The sequence below is a fragment of the Pocillopora damicornis genome, chromosome 5, assembly GCF_964200805.1.
Source record: "Pocillopora damicornis chromosome 5, jaPocDami1.2, whole genome shotgun sequence".
NCBI classification, from domain to species: Eukaryota; Metazoa; Cnidaria; class Anthozoa; order Scleractinia; family Pocilloporidae; genus Pocillopora; species Pocillopora damicornis.
Window position 1 is genome coordinate 6,322,090 of NC_142674.1, and position 22,144 is coordinate 6,344,233.

The 22,144-nt window shown below is 39.5% G+C and overlaps 2 protein-coding genes and 1 long non-coding RNA gene across 5 annotated transcripts; 1 reads left to right on the forward strand and 2 right to left on the reverse strand.

Moving 5' to 3' along the window:
* Positions 1-751: 751 nt before the first annotated feature.
* Positions 752-2,127, reverse strand: LOC149044862 (uncharacterized). Its single transcript, XR_016187046.1, has 2 exons — positions 1,890-2,127; positions 752-1,065 (listed from the first exon to the last, which is right to left on the reverse strand). It is a non-coding gene; the product is annotated as an uncharacterized LOC149044862 (long non-coding RNA).
* A 605-nt stretch (positions 2,128-2,732) lies between these two features.
* LOC149044863 (uncharacterized) lies at positions 2,733-7,735 on the forward strand. The gene is made up of 4 exons (XM_089207974.1): positions 2,733-3,900; positions 4,003-4,155; positions 5,609-5,771; positions 6,445-7,735. The coding sequence occupies exons 1-4, from the start codon at positions 3,624-3,626 to the stop codon at positions 7,733-7,735; spliced, it is 1,884 nt and encodes a 627-aa protein (XP_089064100.1). The 5' UTR covers positions 2,733-3,623.
* On the reverse strand, positions 7,728-22,142 carry LOC113682970 (RNA helicase Mov10l1). 3 transcript variants are annotated; one of them, XM_089207972.1, is made up of 21 exons: positions 21,264-22,142; positions 19,761-19,901; positions 19,021-19,254; positions 18,552-18,767; positions 18,365-18,479; positions 17,731-17,829; positions 17,533-17,638; positions 16,911-16,954; positions 16,677-16,768; positions 16,292-16,350; positions 15,330-15,425; positions 14,377-14,573; positions 13,658-13,726; positions 12,595-12,825; positions 12,065-12,130; positions 11,199-11,537; positions 10,269-10,418; positions 9,817-9,924; positions 9,272-9,412; positions 8,967-9,059; positions 7,728-8,281 (listed from the first exon to the last, which is right to left on the reverse strand). In XM_089207972.1, the coding sequence occupies exons 1-21, from the start codon at positions 22,028-22,030 to the stop codon at positions 7,790-7,792; spliced, it is 3,855 nt and encodes a 1,284-aa protein (XP_089064098.1). In that variant the 5' UTR covers positions 22,031-22,142; the 3' UTR covers positions 7,728-7,789. The 3 variants fall into 3 exon arrangements, with proteins under 3 accessions (XP_089064098.1, XP_027055966.2, XP_089064099.1); XM_027200165.2 differs by having other exon boundaries at positions 14,377-14,576; XM_089207973.1 differs by lacking the exons at positions 7,728-8,281; positions 8,967-9,059 and having other exon boundaries at positions 9,228-9,697; positions 14,377-14,576.
* Positions 22,143-22,144: the final 2 nt, after the last annotated feature.

Here is a 22,144-nt window from a genome sequence, read left to right on the forward strand (position 1 = left end):
AGAAAGTGGAGCTACGCTATTGGTGGGAATATGGTGACGAGAAAACAGGAATAAATTAGTTGAATGAAAAGCGCTCGTTGATTTCGTGAGGATTTAAAGGGCATGTAAACCCAAAAAACGTTCATTTTCTTTTCACATAGATGTCTAGTAAATATATCAAGTACACCAAAGGTACCATTCGTTTATTCTCAAAAGTCCATTTTCACTTTGTAAAAGCTCTTCCAAATTCGAAACATTCGCCATCTTGAATGGCGCCATCTTTCCTGTGACGTCACGGGTGGACCCTTCAAAGTCTCGTTTTATAATCGCGTGAGGCACGAAGGAGTCTTTTCTACAGCCGTTGTTTGCTGGTCTCGTCATGATTTTTTTACTTACAGTTTACTTCAATATAATCAATTTTTTCGTAATGGTGAAGCGTTGTGCCGTCCAGTTTTGTACTGATTCAAACAAAACTGGGCATACAATGCAAATATTTCCAAATGACGCAAATTTGAAGCGACAATTTGTGAAATTTGTTCAAGTGAAAATAGCCGATTTCGTCGAGCCATTTGTAGCAGTCATTTTTCTTCCTGGTGCTGTACCGACGATTCAGGCCTCACCAGAAGCAAATTATTCGGAAGACGAAAAAACAACCCATACAGTCGGCAGACGGCGAGGATTCGGAAGTGGCTGACCAAACTGAGAAAGAAGTTGAGCTCTTCAAAAGTTAGAGGTCAACAGAGAAAGTACAAAATCGATTTACATGAGAACGTTTCGTTAATTAAACAACAATAGCTTTAATGGTTCTCTAAAAACATCTTTTTTCTCATTTAATGAAAGATTATGAGGAAGCCAGTTGTTTGGGAGCCAGCGCTGAGCCCGTAAAAGACACTAACATGTCTGAACCTTTGCCTGAATTCGAAACACGTATCAAAGAAAGAGAATTCGTTGATATCGGTGTGTAATAACGTGATCTGGAATTTTGTCGGTTCTATACAAAGAATTCTATACAGGATCCCATAATCAACCCTTATGTTCTATAAGAAAATCCATGCCAGCCCCACTTAGTGCTTCCTTTGAGAAACCCTGCAGAGAAACAGCAGAAGAATTTGTGTCGCGGTTTTCACAGCAGTGAAAATACATTCAAAGGTCAGTAGGACAATATTCATCATTTTGAGTACAACTTAAAAGATCCTGATTTCAGCTTGCAAAACTATCTTTTCAATATTTCAAATCGAAGCAAACACAAACAGGGTTGGATAATTATGAAGGCCACACAAGGAAATGTACATGATACAACTTGTTTATCGATGGAAATGCTTCTGAGATGAAGGATATTGTTTACCGCACAAGATAGCACAGCGACCCTAAAGTGTTTGCCGAGATATCCCCAACACCAACAAACAAGCTATCTGTAGGCAATTTAGCGAAATTTCCTGCCAGGAAAGAAGCGAAAAACAACCAGCTCTAGTACTGTATTATTAAATCAATGGCAGAAACAACTCAAGTAAATCGATCTCAAAATGTAACAAAACAGATGAAACAGAAAATATTTAGCTCAGTCGTTTCCGGTGTGATTATCTGTGCTTTGCTGCTGCCTGTAAGCGTACTTGGCCGTCTCCAGCACCCAGAAATCGAGGCAAATTGAATGAAAACCTGGATGCCCAGTGATACAACTTATCTGGGTTTCAGGCCATTTTGTTACAATTGCCCGATTTCCGTACAACAAACACTTTCATGAGTTGTCGGCATTGGTTGACAAGTTCCACACTCGCACCTTTGATAATTTTATATAAAACACTCTCAGAAGCTCAAGTTTAAAAAAATTCTGTTGCATTCCTTTAGATTGTACCCTCGCTTTATTGCATTTTCATGTTAAATACAAATAGATCACAAAGTAAATTAAATACCAGTCTGAGTTTCCGAGACGGTCGCATCGCTGTCGACATGTTCTGTACTGTCTTCGTGCGGATCGCTTCGGTGAACCCTACGCGGCTCATATTGTTAAGGACGTGGCCCAGACTCTCCTGAAGATTCTGGATTATCCCCAGCGCTGTCATGTACTAAGCTTAAGGCATTCGAGTCGCTATCTTCTGAAAAAACATCTTCCGAACTACCGCTACTTACACGAACTCCCACACCAGTTCTACTGGGGAATATGTGTTGCGCAATATTTTGGTTCCACCGCTTACGTCACGACTTCTCGCTATTGTTTTTACCGGAAATGGAATTTCAGTTGAAAATGCCGATTTTCTCCTAAAATAAGTCGAATTGGACAAAACTAATTTCAAATTCGTTTTCTACGCCACTTTTTACATAGTATAAGAAAAACATGTATTTTTGGGTTTACATGCCCTTTAAAGGGGGCTGACTTGGAAGATAAATTTTTGCTCTAGTGTTTTGCGGCTTTCCGAACTGCCTAGATGTATGGAAAAGTCGCAAACTGCTGTACGCTGTTTAGAATGATTAGGGAGATTAAAGTGTTTAGCGACTGGTTTGGATGCGTCCTTGTCATTTCTTTCCAGGTCGCGAAGGTGTTCTCGGAATCGGTCGTCTAATCGTCTTCCTGTTTCACTAATGTATAACTTATTGCAATAAGTGCAAGTTAAGCAGTAAATACCTCCGCCAATGTTATTTACTGCATAACTTGGGACGATTAGAATCAATTGCCTCATCAATTTTAATTAACTCGCATTTACTGTCTGGTTCTAATTCAATTCATCAGCCTTATGACGTACGTAATACATGAAGCCAATAGGCTGAAGATGTACACATCGAAGTTGTGCACATTTTTTTTGATAATCTGGATATTCTGTTGCACCTTTTGTTTCAACGTCGACGACAAGATACAACCATGTAAGTTGAATATGTTGCTCTACTCATTGTGACATCAATTGATTATCAAATGAGAGCGAAAATTGAAGGTTTCATTCTTGATTTCGCGTCGAGGTTTCCTTCGAACAAAGCGCGTGCTCGATCTTGTTTGGCTTTTCCCTCCAAAGATTTGACTAGTTCGTCTCTCTTCTGGCTGTCATAAATTCCTTGCTTATTAGTGAAGAGTAGTTGCGTTACATCAAGATCACACATTCTTGCTGACAAATTTCTGTTGTCTCAGTAACATACTTCATTTTATCTCTCAGTTAGAAGGTACGCTATGACTGGTGAATCAAGCGGGCCTTATTTCACTGTGAGGCTTGCTAAACTCAAAAGTTTGTTTAATTGAAATCCTTCCCCTCTACTTGAACCCAGAGATGCAACAAATATCTTACTGACCTAATTTCCAAGGCAGAGATCCTCCTTTTCCAGCTGGGGTTCATGGCCCAAGCACGAAGCGCGGGCCATAAATCCGAGCAAAGAAACTCGGTCCGTAACTTGCTGTGCGGACCGAGAAAACGAGGTAAGTAAGAGGTATGAGGTGAGTTGAATTTACTTCTCGGAGTCATAACTAGGGATTGCTGCACTGACTTTCCACGTTACAAGATACATAAAAAAGAAAGAAATCTACATAGTAACCGAACTCAACCCATAAACATTTGCTTACAGTTAACAACTCCAAGATTGTTTCTGCGTTTGGTTTATTCCATGACAAGACGCCGCCAACATGGGAACGAGGTCAAATCGTGGGTTACAGCCTCGTTTCTGCGATGGGGGAAGTACATTTCAAATCGGACTCCAGAAGAGATTCAGCCACATTCAAGTTCCCGTCACTTGTAAATACGATCTACTTGGATAAAATACCAAAATGGAGCGAGCTCACTATTGGGAAAACTGTGTTGGTCGAGGTTCCACCGGGAAATTTTCATACTGGAAAAATAGTGGCACGATTCAATTTCACTGTAGCAGACACAAATAACAGAAGAGTAACAGTTCAGATTTCAAAGCTTAGGAAGACTTTTGAGTATCAAAATGTACGGGTGAAAGGTAGGCCTGTGTATCTGAGGCTCAGCTGCCGTAAGAACGACATTCATCAATAAATATTAAGTTATAATCCATTATTTCTAACCAATGATATCATCCACGTAGGAATGGATGCTTGCCGATATTTTGAAGTTGATTGTGACGACCAACTTGAAGTCTGTTACCAAATATACCTCACCAAATGGTTGCCGGCACCGGCTCAGTACTATTGCTCCTGTAGCGAAGGTTTTAAAAGACACTCAACTAAAAAGTGCCTTCGTAAGTAAATCTGATGTAACGAACAAGTCAGCCACTAGTAAAGTCATATTTTTTTTCCAACGGAAGTATCCCTGCACATCTTAAAGCGTAAGGGGAGCACGGTTTCTGCTGCGCGTGGGAAAATCCGCCATCTTGAGAAAAATGGGAATTTTTCTATATTTCTCTTCTTTTCCCACCCATCAACACTTCTTGGATCAATATCAGTATCTGGGCAACTGCCCACTTACCCCTCCCCTATCCCAACATTCACCCTAACTTGTTATCAACTAACTTTTGTTGGGTTAGGGGAGGGGTAGGTGGGCAGATACCCAGATACTGATATTGATCTCACTTCTTCCTACCCACGCTCAAGACAATGACGTAGCCCTTGCCGTAACGCATACAACTCATTCTGAAGGCAATCATCAAAACATCATGTAGTTTAAAAGCATTCAAATACAACAAGAAAAAATCACCCGCTCTCCCCTCTACCATCCTTTAACTCCCAGATCAAATTTTGTCATTCTCCTTACTCTCAACCACACAATTCTCATGGTGTTACTTCAGAGATTTAGTATTAGATCAACTAATTATTCTCAAATATATATTTTTCTTTATTCTCATCACTTATCTGGTTGATATTGTATCGGTATTGTAAGGAGAAATTCTGTCTTGGTCACTCATAGGAGTTAAAGGGTTAAACAAATTCGGGTTTGAAAGGCTTATACAGACACCTTGTTGTGCGGCATTTTCTAATGACGACGCATTTGTAACAACCTACGCAATTTGTGATGACGGTGGTGGCATTTTGTAATAATTTGCCAATTTTTTAAAAGGTGTTTCAGCGTTTTGCAATGAGAATGAGCTACGTATTTTGTTACATAATCTGTAATAAACGTTACAACAGCATTTTGTAATAATCGTCGGTCTGCTCAATTCAGTTGTAACATATTGACGCAAATTGTAATAATCTCAATTTTGTCGCAAAAACTTATAGTAATGTCCAAAAGTAATGCAAACGATTATCGTCGAATATCGCTCCTTGTTCTTCCGAGATATCGCTGCGGAAATGTTTCCTGGAACTTGTCATTGAGTTGAAGTAGCTGTTTAAGTAATGTAACCCTTTCTTCTTTAGGGCTCTAAAATTGATGCTTGAAAAATCATTATTCAGAGGAGGAAAACTGCAAATACCCAATCTGTAGGACAATACTTTTTTGCAAGACTCGAGAAAAAAACTTAATTTGCTGCAGGATGCTGTTACAAATTGCGTAGACCGACGATTATAGCAAAATACGGCAGCCTCTATTACAAATGCGTAGCACGCCGTTATTACAAAATACTGCCATGCGTACATGTATTACAAAATGCGTAACTTATTACAAAAAGCCACAACTGTTGTTACAAAATGTGTCGCTATTACAAAATGCCGAACACACCCTACGCAATGAAATTCCCTTTTCTTCCGTCATTCCAGCACTGAGATCAAAGGATCCAATACAAGAAATACAAGAACCTTCTGAAGAAAAATCAAAAAAACCGACCAAATGGAGAGAAAACAAATCAAACATTGGAGTTATGATAGCGAGCATTGCAGGCTGTGTTGTGCTGATAAATGTTGTAGCTGTTTGCTTATGGGGGTAGGTAGTTTACAAATATCAATTACAACTTAGGATTTAGTTTCTGTGCGGTATAAGTAAACAGAAATCTCACTCATTTATGCAAGAGCGTCTATCATCAACCACCTGATATGTTTCAGGTGGTTGATGACAACTTTCCCACCCATTTCAAAACATTTAAAAGCTTATAAAAAAAATTATTTTAACCAAAAAATGGACTCATCTTGGTATCATATTTCTTTGGAAAGTTGACAGTACGTAATTCAATTTTCATGTCGCTGTGCAGACCATAAAAAAATGGATAATGGCTGTCATGGCGTTAGGACCAGAACCATTTCATTCCCACTGACTAAAACAAAATTTCCCCCACAAAATATCAATACAATATCGAGTAGACAAGTGGTGACAATGAAGAAAAAGCTAAGGGGGTTATCAGCTGATCCAATACCAATTCTCTGAACTATCATCATAAGAATTGCACGGCAGACAGCAAGGAATCTTGGGAGTAACAGGGTTGATTTGATACCATATGCTCTTTCTCAGGAGCTACGGTATCCGCGTTCCGAGCTCCAAACCAATAATAACACAGTAATATTACTTAAGAGCAAAACAAAACAGTAAATATGACTGAACATTTTCCTTTGATCAGATTGTTCACCTAACATCTTTGATGGTGTGCATTCGATATTTGTAGGAAATGCGCTCCCAGGGAAATGACCAGCGAGGAAAGACTTCGGCGAGCACTCATCATAGAGATCCATACAAAAATGGGAGTCGAAGAGGAAGAGGTTGAAGAAGCGAGTTGCTTGTGTTGTTCCAAACAAGGAACCTCGAGGACAACTGAAAATGACTTTAAAATTGCCTTGAAGCCGACTAAAATCGATACGGATGTGGAAATGGCGCGACAGTTGCATCGAGAAATGGAACATCGAAAGAACCTTAGGGCTAGCTCGATGACAATGGTGGCTGAAATAAGGAAGGACTCAATGACAAATGAAAGTGATAACGTAATGGACTCCAAGTCACTCATAAAGACAACTGAAAACTACAACAAGGTGGATTCGACCAGAACTGAAAATGAGATCAAGGATGATTCGAAGACAACTGATGATGCCGTCGAAACAGCTGTAGATGACACAAACACGGTCTCAGTGACCATCCATAATGACACCAAAAAGAGTGCTTATGACATCGACATCGACTCGAAAACCAAAGAAAATGGAACCAAGGAAGATTCGATAACAACTGGAAATAACTCCAAGTCCGTCATAAAGGCAACTGAAAACTACAGCAAGGTGGATTCGACCAGAACTGAAAATGAGATCAAGGATGACTCGAAGACAACTGATGATGCCGTCGAGACGGGCTTGCAAACGGCTGAAAATGACAACATGACAGTCTCACAGACTACAAGCCCTAAAAATGACATCGATACGGGATTGGAAACATCTGAAAATGAAAGCAGGAATGATTCGACGATAACTGAACATGATGCCGAGTCAGCCTTGGCGACGGTTGAAGATGACACCAACATGGAAACCAACATGGATTCGACCAGAACTGAAAATGAGATCAAGGATGACTCGGAGACAACTGATGATGCCGTCGAGACGGGCTTGCAAACGGCTGAAAATGACAACATGACAGTCTCACAGACTACAAGCCCTAAAAATGACATCGATACGGGATTGGAAACATCTGAAAATGAAAGCAGGAATGATTCGACGATAACTGAACATGATGCCGAGTCAGCCTTGGCGACGGTTGAAGATGACACCAACATGGACACCAACATGGATTCGACCAGAACTGAAAATGAGATCAAGGATGACTCGAAGACAACTAATGATGTCGTCGAGACGGGCTTGCAAACGGCTGAAAATGACAACATGACAGTCTCACAGACTACAAGCCCTAAAAATGACATCGATACGGGATTGGAAACATCTGAAAATGAAAGCAGGAAAAGAAATGCTGTTCTGTAAAATAATATTTTTATTGTCAAGGAGGAAGTTCAAAAGTATTCAGCCTTTTTTAGATTATTGTTTGTTATTTCGGGGTTGAAGCACAAATTCTTCAAGGTCATCCTCCAAATCTTGCTCCTTGGTCAAAAATTCTGGTGCCATTCCTGTATTGGTAAGCACCTCGTGTTCCACTCCTACTGGCCTCATATATAGACCAGCTTCATCATGAGCCGATTTTGTAGAATTATTCTCTTTAGTGGGCGTCTGACTTGTACGTTGAAGTGGAGACGTACCACAAGCGTTGTGAGGTTGTTTCGTAGATTCTCGACTAAACGAAGTGCTAAGAAAGTCTGAAGAATCTTCCCCTTTTTCCTTCCTACTATTGGCTTGTGTGTTTGCGAAGTTTGCAAAAGCGTCAGAACACTGAAGCATTGTTACATTGGTTTCTTTCTCTGATAAACTGCTTTCCATAAGCTCTTGTGGCCTGGCACTATTTGCATTTTCCGGCGATTTCTCATTTGCTGCCAACGTTCTGTTGAGTAGCTTTGCGGCGGCGTGGAATTCCTCCTGTCACGAAATACACGAGCAATGTCACCTTACATAAGTACAAGAAATATTAAAATCATGTCCCGAGAGGCATCAGTTGAAAAAGTTTATAACAGCTCAAAACTCTCACGAAAGTCAAAAGATTCACAAAATGCTTAAAAAAAGGAGCAGCCAAGTTTTCTTTAACGCATAAAAGGTGACGAAAATGGTGAACAAAGTTGTAGAAAATCTCTTCCTCTCCCCGCTTCGTATTCCTTTTGCATTCACGCGCACCGCGCGTGAACACAAAATTAGCCAATCACGTCAACGAACTCTAACCTTGACAATTGAAAACTGACGTGGGCATTTTTCACGCACTTTCAGTTTATTTTCGCGGAGTTTTAGTTGTTTTAGAGCTTTCGTTCGCGTAAATTTGTAACTCCTTTATTTGGAATTTTAAGAAGTTTTTGAGTTTTCATTTTAACCAAATGTTGAGGTTCATTCAACAAGTTTAATACATTTTTTCTACGGAGTTTGGAATCTGGCCTCTTTTTTCGTAAATGGATTTTTTAACAAAAGTCACACTAACGATGATTATATGCAGCTATATTCAGAAATCGTTTGAATTTTAAAAGAGTTAACCAGACCTCAACGAGGATCTAGGTGATAAAACTAGTGAAAATTCAATGTATTTCTCAACATGTTTAAGGCTAAGAAAACTGGTCACCGTTAGAAATTGTTGTTCAAGGGATGGTAGATCACAACCAACATAAGCATCATTCATGACACAGTACTGAATAAGGCAGCACCAGTAAGGATCCTGCAAACCAAAATGATTCCCGGTGTTACATGACAGAAATACCTTAATAAACATTAACTCGCGTTAGGATACATTCAGAGGAATTTTCAGTGGAGTATTGCAAGCAATTCAGTCTTGTATTGAATAAAGGGAGTTAGTTACAAATGGCGGCAAAAACAACAAAGCCTGAACTTTAACCAAAAGTTTATTAGATTCTCACAGACACTTCTAACCTGGCAAAGTACATAAGGATTTCCAACAACAACAAGCAGAGCCTGGGCACGGGTGATAGCCACGTTAAACCTCTTGGGATTACTCAGAAAGCCGACGCTGTGACGTACATCAACACCGACCATTGACTCGTTAGAGCGAACCTGCAACCAATCATAGTCGATCAGGATCACATAAGACCGTTCTCTGCTGTTAACGTGAAGTTCATTTTTCTCCATTTACGTTTATTTGCCCCTCTCCATATGGCACCACACCAGAATAAAAACCGGATTTATTGGTTATTTCTGGGAGTGAAAGGACTTAGCGACGGTGAGAAGCTAATGGTTTGACTTTCTTTGGAGGCAGAAATAATCTGGCTTCACTGAAGTTGGACGCATCACTCCCTTGAGAACAACTTGGCACCCAACGTTACTATTGATTTACAGTGGCTAGGAAACGAGAGGAAAACTAACAGTTTTAGAACTTATTAGTTAAAAAGATTTTAGTAACAACTTCAGCCATTTATGCTAAAAATGAGTTTTGGAAGAGAGTAGCTCTTGCGTCGTACCGTTGAAATGACGATGGCGAGCCTTTCCTGTCCCTGAAATTCCTCTACGGATCCAACTTTTACTTCACCTAATCCCAAGCGATCGAGCAAGAGACGAAGCTTTTCAACCTTAATGGCACGATAAAGAAAAGTCACATAAAATAAAGACCCGTGTGGATCGAGCTTAAAAAATAAATGCTAATACCGATATCTAACAAGGAACACTCGTTGATACATGTAGCATAAAAATTGTTGGGCAATCTGACCCCATCTCTATTCAAGATGCTTTCAGCATTTCGGCACTGCTAATCCTCACATTATCCGCAACATTTGCAAGCACACTCACGCTCGCCGTCCTTCACTTAATTATAACGAGGCATATTGCAGGATCTCTTTACACAATGTTTCCCTGTAACTTCCCTTGTGGTGATCTCACTCACTCAGGAATAGATTTAGGGGTTCACCGCACGAACCTGTTTTCTGTAAGGTGTGATTACACCAATATCTGTGAGTTTAAGAGGGAAGTTGTTGTCGGACCTTAGAGACTGTAAATATTTCACAACTTGAACTGCTTCCACAGGGTTGAACCATGATGGACTGTTGCCCTCACGAAGATCTTCCCCCTTAAAAAAATTCATAGGCAAAACAGTTGATAAAAATTTTAAAAAATTTGTTGGCAAACTAACAAGATGCTCTCGGTATAGCTAATCCTTACCACTTCAAATCGTTTCTTAACTTTTATAGTTATGAAAAACATCAGATAGCATGTGCATCGCTTAACTAGTTCGTAATTTTTCTCTCTTATCTGTTCTGAAACGGGCATTTCAAAACGGCACCAATGGTTCAAATTCTATTTTTTTTTTTGTAAGGATGTTGGATCAATATCAGTATCTGGGCAACTGCCCACCTACCCCTCCCCTAACTCAACAACAGTCAACTGATAACAAGTTAGGGTTAATGTTGGGTTAGGGGAGGGGTAAGTGGGCAGTTGCCCAGATACTGATATTGATCCCAGATGTTTATCGCACAAAAGTTCTATGTGTAACTGCGAGAGCTAACAAAATAAACTTTAACCAGGGTTCGCAAGTTCGTATGCAAAACTTCTTCAAGATCTTTTCTTGGCCATTACTTTTTTAATTTTTAGACACCCGAATATGAGTGATACATGATCCCAACAAAGTAACGCGGTTTTGGAGAGCTTGCCTTTACATAGAAAATTCTCTCATCGCAATAAGATCATGTCTTGGCCAAGGTAGCCAAATCTTATCTTGCAATTTTCCCCTTACTTTTTTTTTTTTCAAGGATTTATTTTCTTTCCCACACATTTTAACAGGTCTTAATAATTGGATCGCAAATTTCGTCCTTGTTTCAAGAACTCAAAACTTGATAAACACTCTGCTTACCTTGAGCCCATGAAAGAGCACCGGAAATCCTTTGCGTGGCAGCTTTTCCCAGTGATTCAAACTTTCCCTCATGTTCACATCAGCACATGGCTGCAGCTCATCATGATAAAACACCGCCGAGGGCAGTTTCAGCACAGCAGGGTGTGATCGGTAATTATTCACAAGTTTTGTCACTAAAAGAGGATCATAGCATCCGTGGTCCACAAACTTGTCTTCGTCTCGGCAGTACAGTGGTCTGTTCATTAAACGCTCCAGTAGAGAGATGTTCAGTCCGTATGCGGCTGCCACACGAGATTGGAGAACTGGGCCGAGTTGGAAAGGATCACCGGCCAAAATAATCTAGAATTTTAAAAAAAAATTGGCTTTTTTTTCTGAGATCTGAATCAACGGACTTTTAAAACAAGGGTAAAGGAGGCACACTTTGCTGTTTGCTATACGATTTGATCGTCTCCATCTGTAGCGAACCTTATTTCCTTTTTGGTGTACCTCTGCCTCTTTTTCGCGTTGCTATATCATCAAACTCATATTTTGAACCCTCCTTTGCGTGTCTGCTTTCACAAACCTGATCTTAGCATCCAGCAATGAGTATAAATGGCTGCCGACGAAAGATAAAATAGAGAGACAAAATAACCGGGGAAGGGCTTTTAAGAGACTTGTACTCCAACTGAGGGTGGAGGGGTGGCGGAGGATTTAATTCCTTCTCTTTTTACGCTCCAAGACCCTGAAGATCAATAGACTTTTTTTTTTCTGGGACCCAATTCACACATTCCTTATTTTCGCCTGATAAGTTGCCTCTTCCCTTCCCTATTGAAACCTTCCCCTAGAAGTTGAAATCCTCTCACACTTGAACTGATTTCACAACAAACCTGACCATCTTCTCCTGCAGCCAGACCAAGAGCAACAAGACACTCTGGTTCGGTAGCTTGCCCTGCCTGGAGAAACAACAACGATTTCATAACGCTAACGACATTGCTGATCCAAGCAGTATGTAGGACGTGTGTCATATGAACTTAGTTATAGACCTCGCTCATCGTAGAGTCTCTGTGGCTCAGTGGTAGAGCATCGGAGCGCGGAATACGAAGGTCTGAGGTTCGATTCCTCATGGGGACTCAGAATCTTTCTTTGACCGACGCTTGTTAAAATTTGTGATAAATTCAGAAAACAGTATGGATGAAAGCTGCCATTGACTCAACGACGTCTTTAATTTCACGAAGCCGTTAACGTAACAACGTCTGAATCTTATCGAGGTCTTAAACGTAACGACGTCTGAACCAGGAAAGACAGCATAAAATCAGCCAGAAAGAAATCGAAAGTTTGCTCTCTACAAAGAGGAATAAAAGCTTCACCTCACCAAAAACAGACACACTCAGACGGCTCGCATATCAATCCTACAAACCTCATCAATGAATACATGAGTTATGTGGCCAGGCCGCAATCCTAAGGAATAAAGCTGACCAGCTGTGCTGCATGTGCTGACTATAATACGATAGCGTGACGCCATTTCCAACTGATCTGTGTCAATACAGTACGGACTGATGCTTTCTGGGATATTCTGCACTCTCTGGGCCGCATTGAGGCGTACCATGTCTCCCGCTTGGATGTAACCGCTCATATGAAGGCGTTCGGCCTTACAACGCAAATAACAGAAATCAACTTGAACACATGTTAACCCTTAAGTACCGAGAATAACTAAGAGGGAATTTCTACTCACATTTACGACACATTTTAAAGCAGGAGGTGATGAGAAAAAAATATATATATCATCAAAGGATATTGTGTGATTTAGCGCCATATTTCCAAAACACCGATAAAAAGTATGTATGAGAGACAGTGCAGAGAATTTATGGTTTAATCTTGGGAGTGGAAGGTGTGACAATGAGGGTATCTTTGAACAAACAAGTTGCTCCTCCTTTGCGAAGATAAGATAAAAGCTGATACTATAGCGGCGTGATCCCCTAGAACAGCCTACCCAGTAACAGTAACAACACAAAATCATAACGGGGATAAGTTTCTAAAAAAAACTGTGGTGCTGCGTCAGTGGGGAGTGTAACAAAGTAATTTGGTTTTATCAACTGAGTTGATATTGTAAATTGGCCACCGTAAAGAGTTTTCTAAAGCTGGCGTTTGGAGCGTTAACCCTTCGTCAGAGCGAAGAGCTACCGCTCGAAACATTGGCTTTAGAAGCTCTTTATCACTCAGCTATTGTAGGTGGTTACTTCTCCATAGTTTTATAAGGTGAGAAAGCTCACCCATGGAAAGGAGGTTTAGTTAGTGTCTTAAAATTGTAGATTAGCAGTAATGTTTTTGTGTTAAAATCTCATTTTTGGCACTTCCGTGAAGTCAGCGTATTCGTGAGGAATTTAATAACTGAGTGTATAGATAAACATTTAAGATCAAAGAAAAGTTGTAAGAAGAGAACCGAGACAACAGCAGAAATTTGCTTCAAATTTGCTACTTACAATCAAATCAGAAGCACTGTTTGACGGAGCACACACTAGGACGCGGCTGGAGGGGATTCTGTGAAAAATCTGAACAAAAAACAGAAGGCAGAAAAATAAATTACAGTTGAACACCGTACCGCACTGACATACGATGTTATCAACACTTGGATGATCTCAACACTTCTGGAGGATCTCAAAGATGCTAGCTAAATACAGCGGTCAAACGTCTGCACATGTGCCAACGTTGTTGGTTGCCCTTGCTATTAAAACTAGGTCGTGCTCTCAGGCTGTTTCCCTCAAGTTGCAAACAACCACAAAACTTGTATCAAGTTTCAATTGTCTTTCCCTTATTTGGCGAGACAGCTGTTGTTTCTCAATGTTTTCCTTTGAAATTTAAGCGGGAAATTGGCGCGTGGGCGGCCAAAATTGAGCCCCTTGCGCATGCCCGACGTTTGACCGCTGTGTTCGCTCCACCTGACACTGCATTTTTGACAATGACCGCTGACTACCATAAACTCGATCATGATGATTAAGTCGTAACGACAGTCAAGTTTTCGTTATCTTCTGGAAAGTGTTTCACTTTTTTAATCAACCTTAAAGTCCCGAAAGTTTTCTTTTATCTTCCTTTCCTTTTTTTCCTCTCCTTTTTTAGACGTCTGAGACGATAAGGACGAATATATCATAGAATTAGACCTCGAACCATTTCCCCTAATGATAAAATTAAACCGTGGTTATACCTGAAGGATGGCCTCCACAACGGTAATCGTTTTCCCGGTGCCAGGAGGTCCAAACAGTAGATATGGCGTGGGACGACACTGGCCACTCACAATACGACTAACTGCTGCTATCTGACGCTCATTAAGGGAAGGATTGTACAAGAAATCGGCCGGTTTAAGTTCCTTCGCAGACTCACTTTGTGTTCTTGCTGGTGAATCTGCTTGAAAATCAGTATTAGATGTATATAAGTTTAAAGGAGAAGACAGATACTAAACCGTAGGCGGCAAAGTTGTCATGGACTCAAAATTGCTTCGAAAGATTACACGCACGACGGAGAAGACAGATACTAAACCGTAGGCGGCAAAGTTGTCATGGACTCAAAATTGCTTCGAAAGATTACACGCACGACCGGGAAATTTCCAGTTTACCCTTTACACCCTAAAGTCATTATGTATATTCTTTATACTGTTCTTTAAACAGTTCCTAAGGTGCTGACAAGGAGTTTCTGTTTAATGATCAAAAGCTGGTGATCATTTCCTTCATTCTCGTGACCTAATGTTTGATTCAGAAGTGATATTGTAGGAGAAATTAGATGCTAGTCACTCTTAGGGTTTAAAATGTCAAAATATCCCAGGGAATCGATCCTAAAACTATAAAATTGTTATTGGTAAATCATACATTCAATTAGACTTAAAAAAAAAGAAAACGGGCGCTGTGGAAATTAAATCAATGGTATTTCAATAAGAGTACGATATTTGAACAGCACTTTCGTAAATAAAGGCTAAAGTAGCGTACGGTTTCGGTCGGCTGCCTTCTCTCATTGGCAGCTCTTAGAGAGAGTCTACTGTAACTGCAGTATCAAAAAGAAATACATAGGTTCACTCATGTACCCGGAAGAATAAGATGTAACTTCTGATAAGCAACTGACGGCCTTAGGTGAATCAAATCAGTTGTCGTTGGGGCTCAAAAATACCTTTCTCAATGTCAGTGTTTCGTCCTTTTGGTGACGAGATGGGCAATATTAGATTCAAAACTGGCAACTTTGGTGACAAATTCCTTGGAAATAATACTGTGTCAAAGAAGAAAAAGACAGAAATTGAACTTCAAAAATGATTAAAAAGAAATATGAAACAGCAGATTTATTGCATTCTAGAATATTGGTGAGCGACACTAATCCAGATTAAAACACAGGAACAAAAAGTAGGTTTAAACACTGTAAACCCAGGATTAGTATCAACAAAGTTTCCAAAAACCAGGATCAGGTCCCAAGGTCCGGCTTTGAATCTTCATTGGGTCAATTCTACTGTGTTCTTAGATAAGACACCACTTTCACAGTTCCTCTCTGCACTCAGGAGTTTAAACGGGTCTGTGTTGAGAATGCCACAGAAACCTGAGGGAAGACGAGAAGGAGGAACCCTGCCTGGGAAGGCAGAGCTGAATAACGTCTGCGCTTGCGCTAGGCTTCGGCGCGGAAAACGGATTTTGAGTCGTTTGCACGTTTGATTTTCCGTTCTGCTGCTTCTAGACGCTGTTTCCCTTGACGCTTCACTTTTACAGAACCACCTCCATAAACTTTGTATACCCCCTAAATATTTTCAAACCTCAATTGTCACCTTCAAAACACTGAAAATAGAAAAAATCCTTCAACGACGACAAAATGTCTCGGTTTTACATGCCAGTCCCTATTTTCCGCAAATTTCGTTGAGTTTTAAACCTGGCGCGCTTAAGCCCACGTTGTTGACCGCATACCTGTCAAATACATTTCGTTACTCAGCTCTACCGCTCGGGGATACTACATTTGTAGCATCCCGTATGAAGGACGTAGTTGCACTCCGCATTCTAACTTATAATTAATACTCGCATGAAATTTCTAAATTCGAAAGGCCTGGAAAGAAACAGACAAGTATTTTTCGTTCTAATTTATCAAGAAAATACCTTGTTCACCCAGAGATACGGCAAATTCCACTGCACGGTGAGCTCTTCTCAGAGTGGTCCTTAGAAAAGTAAAAAGCACAATGGCTCTTATTTTTCATGTTGCATTTCCCGAACAGATATCAATAGGAATGGGTTCCACTAACCCTTTTTCCCTAAGAGTGACCAATATCTAATTCCTCCTTACAGTATCACTGCTAAATCAAACAACAAGGTCATGAGAATGAAAGAAAAGATCACAAATTAAAGAAGCTCTTGATTGTTCAACAAATTCTCCTTGTCAGTACCCTAGGAATCGTATAGAGAACAGTATGGAGAATATGCATACTGATATAAGGGTATAAGGAGTAAATATGTTATATTTCAACAAAGAAAAAAAATTGCTGACCTGTTAAAATAGAACATCACATCACACTTCTGCATGGCAAATCTGTTGTGGAAATCCTCATTAAACTTAACCAGAATTTCATCCTTATGAACCTGTATATTAAGTGTGGGTACATAGCATAGCTTGTTTCATAACAATAAAAACATCAACATCAACATAAACAGAAGAACATGATTTTGAGTGCAAACAATACATGTACGCTCAGTTATCAAATCAAAATACACAAAAAAATACCTCATGAATATATCCTTCATATTTAGGAGACTCTGATGAAACACCTGGCATGAAGAGGAACTGTAATTATTTTCCATTATACTTAATTACTATGAAAACTCTGATTGGTTGAGAACATACAGTCATACAATGGCGAGTAAAGTTGACACGGTAATCCAATATCTACAGCAGATATTGGGTTATCTTGTTGAGTTTAAAGTCTACCTAGTTTCCAAGCCCCTTGTCTGTGTAGTGTTCTCAAACTTTGGCAAACTCAGAGAGAAGTGTCTTCTTTTGCAGATTGTTTAAAATGTATAATTACAAAATGATTCGTGAATTTACTTTTAGCGTTTTTGCATTGTCCCCATCCAGTAATTACTAGTCATTGGCATTAGTCAAATAAGAGAAATAATGATTTAATAAGAAGAGTGAGTTGAATTCTTTGTAGAGCCTTACCCAGTCTTTGTTGCAGAAAGTGACCATAACCATTTCACCCCAACTAATACAGATGTACCTCCTAACCATGTTACAACATCACAACTTACTTCTCCTCCTGTATTTCATAAGGCTTCCTAATAGTTTTAAAGTAGCATGTTAATAAATAAACTTTGTAGAATGCCAAATGCATCACAAATATGTCTACCTGTAAGTGATGCTAAAATCTTGTCACCAATCAGAAGGGAGGGTCTGCCCTCAGCCAACCCTGGTACATTGAGACTGAGAAATTCACCACATACATTCATGTTCACCTAAGCAGAAGACAAGACAATATATCATTGTTCTTCTCCGTAACCCTTTCCCTCCCCCTTCACCAGCATTATAGTCCAAGTGGTTATCTTACCCCTTCCATATCAAATTCCCTCATGTCTATTTCCATTTGAAGCTCCTCAGCATAAAGAAGTGTTGAAAACCTTGCAGCATAGTTCTTCAAATTAACTGGCTGCCACAAGAAAAAAAAAAAAAGGACAAACCATTTAAGTGACCAGGCTAGCTGTCAAGCTGTCATTCACCCTGACACTTGAAATGTCAGCTTTGAAACTCTTTACAGTAGCCAATTTACATTATCAACTTAGTTGATAATTAATAGTAAATTATCCTGCTTTACTCTCCCACCGACACAGCACCACAGTTTCTTTGGAAACCTACCCCCTTTATAACTGTCAAATGGATTGGCAAAATTTGGAGATGGACTGCATAGAGTAGCTTTTAAGAGCCTTAATTTCTTGACCTTTCAGAAGTGACTAGTATCTAATTTCTCCTTACAATATCACCCCTGAATCAAACAAAAAAGTCACAAGAATAACAGAACTAATCCCCAACTAAAGAAGCTCTTGATTGTTAAACAAATTCTCCATGTCAACATCTAAAGAAATGTATTGAGAGCAGTATAGAGAATATGCATACTGATGTTAAGGTGTAAAACATTCAAAAAGAGTAAAAGGATTTGTGATGACATATATCAAAGAATCTTATACCTCTCTTAATGCCGTCACAGTAGAACTCAGGTCTTCACCATCAAGTAAGCATCTCCTAATGTCTCTGGGAATATTGTACTGTAATAGCTTCTTGGGCAAGAATATTTTGCTTTTCCTTAAAAGTAACAACAAGGGTAAATGTAGCAGCACTAAACGTGGGGCTTATTTAAGAAGGCAACAATTGTACCTGATTGGTTTTTCTCCTGGTATTATCCACTCTTCTCCAGTGCTACTGTTGGCTACCTTCTTCCACGCCTCTTTAGTTCTCTGGTGAGACCTCTGATAAGGAGCGGATGGTTTCAGCACAGCTTGATTAGGGTCCTGCACATTACAAGCAACATATCGCCCAATCTCAAAGCCACCAAAGTTGAACACAAAAAGGTGATTACCTCTTCCCAAGGTTCTGACAAAAGAACAAAAGAAGCTAAGACAGTATAATCTACTTATTACAGACAAACCCACCCTGGGCTAATAGGAGGGGTGGTTGCCACACCATCCCTTCCCTGTATACAATCTTTGACATTTGTTCACCCCTGATAAACAAAATTACAGGCTTCATTCTATCAAAACATATTCCTTAAAACAGCTCAAAATACCATAGAATGAAAAATATACTTATTTGATTAATTATTGTGAGTAAACAAACATCCTCTTACTTTGCCCTGAGCTCAACAATAACTTGCTTGGCCTGCTGAGGATTAATTTCCATGCCTGGTGCCAACAAAGAACTGTGAAGTAACATCTCATCAATGGACAAAGATCTGTTTTGCTGATGACTGCCATTATCATCTGATTCGCAACAAATTTTGTCTGCCAATTGAACAGAAAACTGAGGATCATCTCTGATTGATGAACAGGACTGAAATGTCTGTACTTTATCTCCCTTGTTGCTGTTACAAAAGAAAAATAGATAAATTAATAGGTAAATTAAGATTCCAAGATAAATGAATAAAGGGGGCAAATTTTTTAGAAAACTGAACAGGGGCTGTAAGGTGAAACCCAAACAAAGGAGAATGCTTGCAGGCTAAACAGACAGCATCGAAAGGTTTTATCAATAGCAGCAGACAGCCACTAACCCACTATTATTGAAAGCCTTGAATATCAAGCAGACAAGTGATAGGAATAAAGAGAAATATCTAGTGGGGGATTGTTAGTGGATACAATACCAAATTCTCCAGACAAACATCTGAAGAATTGCACAGCAGATAGTAAGGAATACTTAGAATTGAGATCTTGGGAATATAAAGGTTAATAATCTTCTCAAAAGGCATGTCTCCAGACTTCCTTGAAGACGGTGCCTTTGATCTTACAAAACATTGTGGACATCTATGATTAAAGTCATGGATTGAAGTTTGTGAATGTGCAAAGCTCACGACACCTGTTCAACCATCCTTACCTTATCCACACATGTAACAACTTTGTTTCTCCAACCATAACACTTCCAAAATCAAGTTGATCTGAAATTGTTAGACCTTCTTTGTCTCTTAAAAGCTCAGCCATCCTATTACCCATAAACATTTGACTATGTGGTGATGGACTGGTTGATAAAATAAATAATTATTAGTAAAAATTCTACAATGCAAGATAAAGCCACTTGGATCATTCCTCTGAGTGCCAATTGTAGCATTCTCTTACCCTCTCACCACTGAAAGTTTACTTATAGGCAGTTTCTTGATTGAATTTCCCTTCAGGCTGACAAAAAGCTAACACTCAACATGTCAGCTTCATAAAAACTTCATGAAGGTCAATTTATATTATCAAGTCAGTTGATAACACAAAATTACAGTCAAACCTGTAGTAACCCTTAACCCTTTAACTCCCATCAGTGACCAAGACATAACTTCTCCTTACAATATCAACACAGAATCAAGCAGACAAGTGAGGAGAATAAAGAAGAAATCTCAATTAAGGGACTACAAGTTGATCCAATACTAAATTCTCCAATTTGAAATCATACGTATTTTATGACAGACAGTAGGGAGAATTACTAATGAGATCAAGTTTCTAATTTCTCCCAACAATACCAATCCTAAGTCAAACATTCATGTCATTAGAATTAAGGAAATAATCATGAACCCAAGACACTCTTGATTGTTGGACAAATTCTCCTTATAGGTAACATAGGAAATGTATAGAGAACAGTGTGGGGAAATTGCATACTGATGTTAGGGTGTAAAGGGTTAAGTGGTCACCCACTACAGGTTCCTCAGCAAAGGGGTATTACAAAAAAAATTAAAAATGCCTTTTTTGCCATAATTGACCATTAAATGTACAAAAACTCTCTCAAACACACTACTACCATCAATTTTGGGAGACAAACATGGATTTAATATATTTGAATACTATTTTTAGTTTTAGTTGAGTGATTCTGCTTTACAGTAAATCACTGCTCAATACAAGTAGAGATCAATACAAACAGGCCATTATGACTCAGTAAAAGGTAACAATGGCTGCTTAACCCTTTAAGTCCTACTGGTGACCTAGAGAGAATTTCTCCTTACACAATCAGTATAATATCAAGCAGACAAGTAATGAGAATAAAGAAAAATATCAATTAAGGGATTATTGGTTGATCCAATCCCAAATTCTCCAAACTAACATCATATAAATTGTATGCAGACAATTTGTTTGAATTAAAATTTTTCAACCTCAAGACATAATAAACACACATGTATATTACTATAAATGCTTTATCATCTCCATCCATATGGCAAGCTATGGAGCCTTGATTTTTCTACTCCAATTTATGGCCTTTGCATTTCACACTTGGGCCATGAATCTGAGCCTATAATTTACCGTACTGGCCTCAAACTCGGTTGGAAAGAAATATGTATTCAGAAAGGATCAACTGTAATAATTGATACCCAAAGCCCTTAAAAAAAACCGAAATTGAAAATACCTTGACACCATTGGAGTTGCACGTCTTGGTTCCACCTTAATGGCTCTCCATGCAGCATTACGTTGATGTGATTCAATGGCTGTCACTTTAACAACATCCCCTCGACGAGGCCTGAACCCCCGCGGACAAACCCCAATTGTAAAGAAGACTTCTTCGTCAACGTAACCAAACCCTGATGACACATATGTTACCGTCCCTTTGAAACTTTTCTCTCGGAGTGGCATCACCCCTTGGACTTCGTCTTGCCCATCTGACGATTTCTCGAGGTCCAACTTCACCATGTCTCCTTGAAATGGTGTATACCCAAATCTAACACACGATAGTGGGAAATGAATTTCATTATCTACAACCCCAGAATCATGAGCGATTTTTGTTATTGCGCCAATACACGTTTCTGTAGAAGATGAAGAGGCGCTGTTTGCGTCCTCGAGATTCCATTCCTTCATAACTTGCATACGCGTAGCTTTCCAGCCAGAAGTTTCAGACACGCGTGACGCCTCGACGTGAACTTCCATTCCAACTTCTGGTCGATCACCACCGATAATGCAATCAAAAGTGAAATAAATCTCTTCATCTATCACTCCAGAGCCATCATACAGCCTGGTCACTTTACCAAAGAGGTCTTTTTTTAATTGCGGCTCAGTTGTTTTGAGCTTCCCGTTGTAATCAGCTGTTTTATTCCGCGCTCCCGTTTTGGAAGCGTCGCCATTTTCATCCTCCGATGCTCCCCAAACGTATTCTGAAAGCTTCGTAAATAGCCCAAACATAGTCACCTAGCTAAAAGTTTCGCAAAACCTCACAATCACTTAAATTTCCACATAAAAAAGCCCGTGTACTTTGCGCACACAGTGAGCCGCCATTTTACTTGCCATGTTCGCTCA